Below are 10,655 nucleotides of genomic sequence, written 5' to 3'. Positions count from 1 at the left end.
TACACTACTTCATTTTATTCCTTTGATTGTACAGGTTAAATAAAAGCTTGTTTTTAAAAAATATTTTTTTTTACATTATTTTATTTTATAATTTTTAGTCCATTTATAAAAGCGTTGTATATTAAAAAGTGTTATTTTATTTTATGTACAAAATTTTGCAATAGATATTAAAATAATTCAACTTGCAATGAAAGAGAACAGAAGACTATGCAAGCAAAATGTTGTTTGCTTACGTTTTGTATAAACATACATATGTACATGTAGCAGCACTTAATTTTATTTAAAGAAATGGCGTGTCGTCCATTTCCGCTGTAGCATGGCATATATTTAGGCGCAATATTTAACTTCTTCTGGCGGGGCGACATCTGGAGTCTTTTAATTGTATCTCCTTGATATGATGCCTGCAACAAGGTTCATATCTAGACTAGGAATAGCTTTGCTACACTACCGCCGCGGCGCGCTGGCAGCTTTAACAATGTTATAGTGGTTTTACGTTCTTTGGCAAATTACGCTCTGTTAGCCATAAATCTTACTATTATTTGACCGCCTTTGAATCAAGACCCCTGCACCATATGGAGAATTCATTTATATTTTAAATTGCAGTGTCATCGTGATTGGAACTATGCTGAAAATTTCAAGTCTCTAACTTGTCGGGAAGTCAGTTTAAAATCGATTGGAAATTTCCGCGATTTGCGCGAGATGACCAAGTTAAATAAAAGCTTATAAAAATACACCCACCTACCAAATTTCATCCGGATATCTCGAATACTGAGAGACTAGATTGCATACAAACAGACGGACAGAGGGACATGGTTAAATCGACTCAGCTGGACGTTCTGATCATATAAGTATACATTTTAATGGGTCTATCTCTTCTTATTCAGGTACTTACAAACATCGGACCAATGTTATAATACCATTTCATGCTCATGAAAGGTACAAAAAGATTGCTAAAAATCTTCAATTCGGAGGCACCAGAGATCAAAGTCAAATTACCCCCATTAAATCAACCATTAGAGCCATTGCAGTCCTAGCTTTACGTTGACTAAACCGAATTTGGACCAATGATACTCACCAGTTTAGAAATTGCTACCAACTATACTATAAAGATTCAAGGACGATTCACCATCTAGCCGCAAGGACTTCTTCCCGGTATAACGCTTTCGTCAGGTTATTAACACCACACCAAACGTGAACGTAAATTGCTGGCGAAAACGTTGCACCAAATCTTTCAATAAAAACATTAATTTTGGGCGGGACGAAGTTCGCCGGGTCTGCTAGTATACTATAAAAAAGGAAATATTGTTTAAGAGAAAATGTGAAATTTTATATATTTCCCACAAATGGGGATTAATTTCTTCCCGTTTTTCTTCTCTTTCTACTGAGCTAAAAGCGAAGGCACACAACATGCGTTCGCCGGCAAATACGTCACGCCGTCAATGTCAAATAAAATTGAACACGTGTTTGCATGACAGCTGTTACAGACGACGCCATTACGAATACGTTAACGCAGTTGCCGTCTAAGTAAACCAACTCGGTACTTTTCTGTTGCGTATATGCGTTGACATTTGAAATTACATTTGTGGATATGCCAAGCAGCTGTTTCTTGTTTACAAAAGAATGAGCGGCACAACGCAAAGTGTGTGACAGCAATTTTATTAACGTCGTCAGCGCACAAACGGATCAACGTAATGCCGCATCAAATAAAAGTATGTACCCTCAGCTTAAGGGTCCGATTATGCATACTTCGCATAACTTCGCACAACCATTTGTACCTGTGCACTAAAAGTGTAACTTAAGAAAATGTGAAGCAAAATCTAAACTCAAGAGATCGCTAAGTTTTTAAAAGTACTGCTAATTTCTGGGTAATGGAATATATACAAAATACATATAAAGTACATACGAAATAGAGGTTTACGCCGTCAGGCTTTTTCGGTGGCGGCGTGGTCAACTTACAAAATAATCGGCGGCGGCGACGCCGGCACGTCTGGAAACGCCGGCGCTACTGCCCATAAGGTAGATTCCAAAGAGCCATGAGGCTACTAATCTTATCATGTCATCTCGTCAGCGTTACGCTAGGCGCACATTGCATCCGATAAGCCGACCGATTTCGGCCGAACAATTTGACCATCCGAACTTATGCGCACACTTAACCTGATTATTTGCCGACCGTATTTGTACACACAAAACAAGTTTTCATTTAAATTTTGTAAGAAGTGAAATATTTTGATACATTTTAATTGACATACTCTAAACATGTGATTTTATATGTAATTTTTTTGTTTTTGCACCCAATAAGTTAATTTTTTCGCAGTCCATTTTGGTCCTTTTGACCTGACATCGGACGAGAAAAACAAACATGTTTGAATTTATCGTCACTGATGGACGTCAACGGTCGATGTCGGTTCGGTTATCGGTTTATGTGTGAGAGCGCTCATATAATCACAAGTGTTTATTAATATCGCACGCATATAGCTGATATCGGCCGAGCACAATTCGGCCGATGTCGGCTGCAGAGTCCGCGTAGGGTTACGCATTCGCCATGCCAATACAGATTATAATTCTATTTATTTCAGTTTTAAATTTAAATATTGTTACTTCCTACTTGCATGCTCAGGTCTGCGTACTTGGACTGGGAACTTCGAGGGCCCGTGTTGCGCTGCTCGGTCGCAGACCCCAATTGCGACGCCCCCCGCCACCACCACAGGGCGGCAATCACCACAGCAGCACACACAGCCAACGGCGGCAAGAACATACACTTCACTTACACCCCACATCACGACACGTCTCCCGAACCACATGAAGCTCCTTCAATTTAACTGCAACGGGCTACAGAGCAAGATTAAGGAGATAACCGTCTTCATGTGTCGGCATGGTATATTGATAGCTGCGGTCCAAGAGACGAAGTTGCACAGCAATTCAACTTTGTTGAATTGCGCCGGGTACAACGTGCACCGTCGAGATCGCGAGCGAAATAATGGTGGTGGCTTAGCGTTCATCACGCACCACACCGTGCAGTATCGTCTTATCGAAGCAGACATCGACCGCAGGGATACCACCCTAGAATGTCAGGGCATCGCTATCCGGTCAGGCGATGTCTAGCTCGAAATATTTAACATATACATACCCCCTGTCACCTGCTGCCCGGCAGGATATCACCCTGATATAGGTGCGCACCTCAGAGGTGAAAACCGTATGGTAGTAGGTGACTTTAATGCGCACCACGATCTTTGGCACTAAAGCCTGTCAAACGATCGTAGGGGAACAGACTTGGCTGAGCAGATAGACGATTCGACATTCTGCACAATGAACGACGACGCACCCACCAGGATTATGGGTAACTGCAGTAGCTCGCCAGACATCACAATAGTCAGCGCTGGTCTGATAAACAGCATAACATGGCGACCTATGCTGACTCTAGCATCAGACCACCTACCCATAGTCATCTCGATAGATAAACCAACCGACTTTTCCCCCGCCAAACACCGGACCTATATCAACTTTTCTAAAGCTGATTGGAAAGGTTACGCGGAGTTTACCGAAAACACCTTCACAGCGCTCCCCACACCAACCGACGTCCATCTCGGTGAACGTAAGTTCCGCAGGGCTGTCACTGCTGCTGCAGCTCGCTTCATACCGGTGGGATGTATATCGGACCCACGTCCAAACTTCCCTGCCGAAGCGGCTGTTCTAGCCGATGAGCGTGATAGCCTTCGTCAGGCCGATCCCGGAGATCCCCGTATCAGGGATCTCAACGCGGAGATTCGGCAACTAGTAAACGTACATAAGAGGAAGAAGTGGGAGGAGCATCTGAAGACCTGTAATTTCACCTCTGGTGTGAGCAAGCTTTGGTCAACCGTGAGGTCATTGTCTAACCCGACGAAGCACGACGACAGAGTCGAAATTTCCTTCGGCGACCATGCCCCGTCGGACCCGGAGCGATGCGCGAGCTATTTTAGCCGGCAGTTCATACTGCATCCTCCGGTGGACAAAGCCAAGCGTCGAGTGACCAGAAGGCTGCACAAACTGCCAACAACTTGTGCCCCCCTTGCTTTCACTTGCGGTGAAGTTCAGGTGGCCATCGGGAAGGCGAAAGTCTCCAAAGCCATGGGTCGCGACGGAATATGCATGCTGATGCTGAAAAATTTGGGTCCTGCGGGGGTAGCGTACCTAACGGAGGTCCTCAACTTGTCAATGGCCACTCTCATCATCCCAGACATCTGGAAGGTGGGGAGAGTGGTCCCACTGCTCAAACCGGGGAAACCTGCCAACAAAGGAGATTCCTATCGTCCGATAACACTCCTTTCCCCGGTAGCGAAGACACTCGAGGCCTTGCTACTCCCGTACTTCACAAACCACCTGACCCCAGCGAAGCATCAGCATGGTTTCTGTAAAGTGCACAGTACAACAACAGCACTTAACGCCATAAACACTCAGATAACTCGTGGCCTTAACCGAAACCGTCCCTGTGAGAGAACGATTCTAGTAGCGTTGGACTTGTCAAAGGCGTTTGACACCGTCTGCCTCTCCCACAGAGGCTCAAACGGTGGTCGGCAAATTATCTGAGTGGTCGACATTCGTCGGTAATGTTTAGAGACAAAACGAGTAAGCAGCGAAAAATAAAACAGGGGGTTCCTTAGGGTGGTGTCCTTTCCCCGCTACTGTTTAACTTTTACATTTCAAAGCTCCCTCAACCACCAGAGGGAGTCTCGATTGTCTCTTATGCCGACGATTGCTCGATCATGGCGACTGGGAATGGAATTGATGACCTGTGTTCGAAAGTAAACGGGTATCTCTCCGAACTTTCTCGCTTCTTCACTGCAAAGTGTCTAGCCCTCTCCCCTACGAAATCCTCCGCGACCCTGTTCACAACCTGGACGAAGGAGGTCAGGCTACCGCTGGGGATTCACGTCGATGACACACCAATTCCGACGGTGAATAACCCCAAAATACTCGGAGTAACATTCAACAGCCTGCTCTCCTTCTCTGCGCACTCAACCGCTATTGTCAATAAAGTACAGAGCCGCAACAAGGTCCTCAAGTCGCTAGCTGGCAGTACTTGGGGCAAAGACAAAGAAACGTTGCTGGCAACATACAAGGCAATAGGCCGGCCGGTTTTGAACTACGCAGCGCCAGTGTGGTCGCCGGGGACTAGTAGGACGCAGTGGACGAAGCTACAGACTGCACAGAACACCGCACTCAGGACAGCGACTGGATGCCTCCTGATGTCGCCTGAACACCACCTGCACGGCGAGGCGCAAATGTCCCCTGTAAAGGAGCACAATATAATGCTCTGCAAGCAGTTCCTGATCGGGAGCCACAGAAGTGGCCACCCAAGCAGACAGCTGCTTGCAGAGGAGCCCTCGCCTAGGCACGTCAGGAGGCATCTATATGAACTGACGGACGAAGTCCATAGGTTCATCAAGCAACCTCTGGACCCGACAGCTTACCGACAGGCCCTGAACGGCATTCACAGGGACTCAGTCTCGAGTTATGTAGACTCTAGACCTGTGAATGCCGTTCTAGGCATACCACCCCCGGACATAGACGAGACGGAGCTTCATCTGCCTCGGGAGACACGCACAACACTTGCACAACTTCGCCCCGGCTACTGCAGCAGGTTGAACTCCTACCTGAGTAGGTTGAATGAGGATGTGCCGAATGAGTGTCCGGCATGCGGAGAGACCCCACATGACTCGAAACATCTCTTCGCATGCCCGGGAAACCCGACAACCCTAACGGCCTTGTCCCTGTGGACAAACCCTACAGAAACTGCACGCTTCCTAGGGTTGCCGTTAGTGGAACTTGACGACAACGACTGAGATACCAACCGTCCTGGGCGGGGTTGTTGTAGCCGCTACAACAACAACAACAACCAACTTTCGCCCAGCTAATTCGCTTACTGAAACACAAATAGCGCGGTATCGAGCGGTTCGAATGCTGTCAGTTGATAAGGTGACCATGTTTCAAGAAGGAAGCTTTTACAACGAAGAGGGAAAATACCAGCAAGAAAAAGTTTAAAATATAGAAATAGTCTTTAAATATAACTACTAGTAAACTTACGTTTTACTAGATTATCTCTGAACGGAAGGTTTCAAGACCGGGGCGAACTCCTGTAAGAACAACAATGGCGACCTAGTGACCGATGTCCAGAATATACTTAAATTGTGGAGGGAACACTTTTATAACCTACTGAATGGTAGCAGCGCTGAAAGTAGTGAGGAAGACGAACCCGAGTCCCCAGTCGATGATGATGGAGTAGCTGTCCCACCGCCTGACTATGACGAGGTACGAATAGCGATTACGCGGCTGAAAAACAACAAAGCTGCTGGAGCTGACGGCCTGCCAGCCGAGCTATTCAAGTACGGCGGCGAGGAGCTGATGAGGTGCATGCATCAGCTCGTATGCAGAATATGGTCAGATGAACGCATGCCCGACGATTGGAATTTAAGTGTGCTCTGCCCAATCCACAAGAAAGGCGACCTCGCCATACGCGCCAACTACCGCGGAATTAGCCTTCTAAGCATAGGTTACAAGGTCTTATCGAGCGTATTGTGCGAAAGACTGAAGCCCACCGTCAACGAGCTGATTGGACCTTATCAGTGTGGCTTTAGGCCTGGAAAATCCACCATAGATCAGGTATTCACAATACGCCAAATCTTGGAAAAGACCCGCGAGAATAGGATCGACACACACCATCTATTTGTCGATTTCAAAGCCGCTTTCGACAGCACGAAGAGAAGTTGCCTTTATGCCGCGATGTCTGAATTTGGTATCCCCGCGAAACTAATACGGCTGTGTAAAATGACGTTTAGCAATATCACCAGCTCCGTCAGAAGGACCTCTCCGAGCCGTTTGATACCAAACGAGGTTTCAGACAAGGGGACCCCCTTTCGTGTGATTTCTTTAATCTTATGTTGGAGAAGATAATACGAGCCGCAGAACTGAACCGCTCAGGCACAATACTTTATAAGAGCGTACAATTGCTGGCGTATGCCGACGACATCGATATTATCGGTAAAAACAAGGGCTACGTCTGTTCTGCCTTCTCGGGATTGGATAGAGAAGCAAAGCGAATGGGTCTGGTGGTGAACGAGGACAAAACGAAGTATCTCCTGTCAGCACACAAACAGTCAGAGCATACGCGTCTTGGCACCCACGTCACTGTTGACAGTTACAAGTTTGAAAAAGTAGACGACTTCGTTTATTTGGGAACCAGCATTAACACCAATAATAATGTCAGCCTTGAAATCCAACGGAGAATCACTCTTGCCAACAAGTGCTACTTTGGGCTGAGTAGGCAATTGAGAAGTAAAGTCCTCTCTCGTCGTACAAAGATCACACTCTATAAGTCACTCATCATGCCTGTGCTGGTGTATGGCGCGGAAGCATGGACAATGAAAGCATCTGATGAGGCGGCTCTTGGAGTTTTCGAGAGAAAGATTCTGCGAAAGATTTACGGACCTTTACGCGTTGGTGATGGCGAATATCGCAGACGATTTAACGATGAGCTGTATGAGCTTTACAACGATATAGACATAGTGCAGCGAATTAAAATTCAGCGGCTCCGCTGGCTTGGCCATGTCGTTCGGATGGACAGAAACGCTCCTGCTCTGAAAATATTCAACGCGGGCCGCGATGCTGGGAACAGAGGAAGAGGAAGGCCTCCTCTGCGTTGGAAAGACCAGGTGGAGAAGGACTTGGCTTCACTTGGCATTTTCAATTGGCGTCAGTTAGCACAGAAGAGATATGACTGGCGTGCTGTTTTGGACTCGGCCAAAATCGCTTAGGCGGTTACAGCGCCAAATAAGAAGAAGAAGATTAATCTCTGATAGAAAAATATAAGGTATATTATTTTACTTTTAAACAAAAATTACAATAACTTTTAAAGTATGGTCATCATGGCCTTTTTTTGTCGTTGCCGTTGACCGCGGCGATAGAAATAAATCTATCGTCGCGAACAGTCGTCGAGCAAACTTCGACGTTTGCTTTGGTTGTGCGCGTTCTCATATAAATCAGTGTGTTCGTGCGAACATTCGCAACGAAAAATTTGCCGTTCGCCGGTGTTTTGCTTCAGCTTTAAACTGTGACGACGGTTCAATATACTAAAGATGTCAGTTTTATAAAACATCGATGCATTGATACATCCACTATTTATCCTCAAAGATTGTCGTAAGCGCAATTTTGACGATTTTTAGAGCTAGATGCAGTTATATGTTTTGAAATAAGGTCTTTCGATTGATGTTGTCGGTTTTTAGAAATAATAGATTGGCGCTCACACATATGTTAGTGTTTGGCCGAGCTTATCCTCCGATTTATGGCGAGCGCCTTGATGTTTTCACACAAAGCGGACCCTAACCCTACAGAAGAGTTATTGAGAAAATTTATACTGGACAAAGTAAAAGTGGCATGCTGTATAATAATAATAATAATAATAATAATAATAATAATAATAATAATAATAATAATAATAATAATAATAATAATAATAATAATAATAGATTGGCGCTTACATATGTATGTTAGTGTTTGGCCGAGCTTCTATTCCGATTTGTGACGTGCGCCTTGATGTTGTCACACAAAGCGGAGGGACCTACTGTTTTTAAGCCGACTCCGAACGGCGATTGTATTTTTATGAGAAGCTGTTTTTCATGGCAGAAATACACTCGGAGGTTTGCCATTGCCTGCCGAGGGACGACTGCTGTTAAGAAATAACGTTTTTTCTATATTTTTTGCGATGTTGCTTTGACCAAGGTTTGAACCCAGGCGTTGCGGAGTGGAAGCGCGCACTGCTTACTGTTTTTAGATATCTCCTTTATTTTCTGAGATATTGGGCCGTATGAATAAAAACTAAGCAATTGCTTTTTCTTAAAATTTCATACCGTTTACTTCAATTTTGTTTGAATAAATTGAGTAAAATATCTGATATTTAAGAAAAAGCAATTTCTTATTTTTTATTCATATGGCCCATTGACTACATCTTTTTCGATAATTTAGAAAAAAGTTAGTTTGTGATGCAGTCATATTAAACGAATCAATATCTTAAAAACGACGTTCTCCATTTTTGGATATCCTCTTTAATTTCCGAGATATTGAGTAAAAAGTGTCGTTAATTTAGCAGAAATTTTAATCACATTTTGTCGTATTTCATACAAAGTGGCTGCCAGATTGTGGACAAATGACTATTACGACAAAATTTTACTAAAGATAATCCGTCATAAACTGAAAACTAATTAACAATTATAATTAAAAATTAAGTAATTTAAGCATTTTTTGAACTAGTAATGTATTCAGCGACCTTGGGGAAAATCTATCTTCGCGTTTTTGAGAAACTGCGTTCCAAACTTCAATCGCCATTTTCCATAACCTGGCGAAATTAACATACGACAATCTTTTACCCAGGCGACCAAGGTGTATTAAACAAGGTGGTGTTGGGGCGACAGCTGAGTTTTTCGCCGTGGAGGCCATTACGTCAAAATGATGTGTTTGTTGTAACTCATACCAATGACAGTATGGACGTCAGCGTATAATTTGTTAGTGTAATTTTTTACTTATATACGGCCAACACCACTTTGTTAAATACGCCTTGCAGGCGACGTTATGCATCGAGTGGAAAACTGTCGGTGCAACGAAGCAAAACATCGATATTTTCGATGCGTCGATGTTTTTCCCACTTCCCTAGCTGGAATCAGTTGGTGTAGTAATAAGCGGAAAAAGTTGGATAAGGAAATAGATTTAGTAAATTTTTGATAACCAAAAGTGCAAATATTGTGAAAATGTGCGGAGGATTTACCTGCTCGAAAAATGCGCTAATTGCGTTGAACATTTTGTATGTGGTAAGTATTTAATTAGGATTTAATTTGGCCTTCCTAACAGTGTGGGGTAATACCCCTGCTTATGCTGTAGTACTTGCCAAGTACTTGCATATACGGGAGCACCAAAAGGATCCAAAATTATCGATTTTTACACTTCATGGTATGTACATTGTTTGGTTTGTTTGCAGATGGTGGGATTCCTGTTGATTGGAGTTGGCATTTATGCGCGTGCCGCCTCCATAGTCACAAATTTACCGATTGTGGGTGGAATTTTAGCCTGCGGCGTAATATTGATATTGATTTCCATACTTGGACTGGCAGGTGCAGTGAGGCATCACCAAGTTATGCTATTTTTCGTATCCTTTACAAAAAAAAGTATACGCGCGAAAAGCATCATATGTATGAGCGTTCTTTTTCATTTGCATTAAAATGTATAAAGTACCTATGTACCTAACTGATATTAATGCAGTGTACCAAAAAAATTAAGCTGGTTTCGACTATTTAAATGTTGTACGTAATACTTGAATTTAACTTGTTATTCTTATAGGCAAATAGATTTCAATTTAATTCCGCCCGCCTTTATTATATCAATAGACGGCGAAAAGGCTATCGCTTTATTTGACCTCAAAATCTTTAAATTAAAATTCAAAAGTGGACGCTCTTTACTTCATAATAATTCCTGAGCTACAAGTTAATTAATTTCAATTGAATTGACTTGAAATAAGTTTTGCGCTACATATGTACATAACGTAATGTATGTACCTTCATATTGCACAAATCCATCAAGTTCAATAATTTATGCAAATAAAATATATTGGTATGGTTTCCTTAACATAAATA

The 10,655-nt window shown here is 43.5% G+C and overlaps 2 protein-coding genes across 2 annotated transcripts in view; one reads left to right on the top strand and one right to left on the bottom strand.

Annotated features, from left to right (window-relative positions):
* LOC118737905 (uridine phosphorylase 1-like) overlaps nt 1-10,655 on the bottom strand; it is a 175,591-nt gene that overhangs the window by 152,901 nt on the left and 12,035 nt on the right. The window lies entirely within an intron of this gene.
* LOC118737907 (tetraspanin-31-like) lies at nt 9,666-10,258 on the top strand. Its single transcript, XM_036468726.1, has 2 exons — nt 9,666-9,836; nt 10,004-10,258. Exons 1-2 carry the CDS (start codon nt 9,777-9,779, stop codon nt 10,241-10,243), a joined length of 300 nt encoding a protein of 99 aa, XP_036324619.1. The 5' UTR covers nt 9,666-9,776; the 3' UTR covers nt 10,244-10,258.

The sequence above is a fragment of the Rhagoletis pomonella genome, unplaced genomic scaffold (genome assembly GCF_013731165.1).
Source record: "Rhagoletis pomonella isolate Grant_MI unplaced genomic scaffold, Rhpom_1.0 Rhpom_scaffold_00004, whole genome shotgun sequence".
NCBI lineage: Eukaryota > Metazoa > Arthropoda > Insecta > Diptera > Tephritidae > Rhagoletis > Rhagoletis pomonella.
This window is presented reverse-complemented; position numbering and strand designations above follow the sequence as displayed.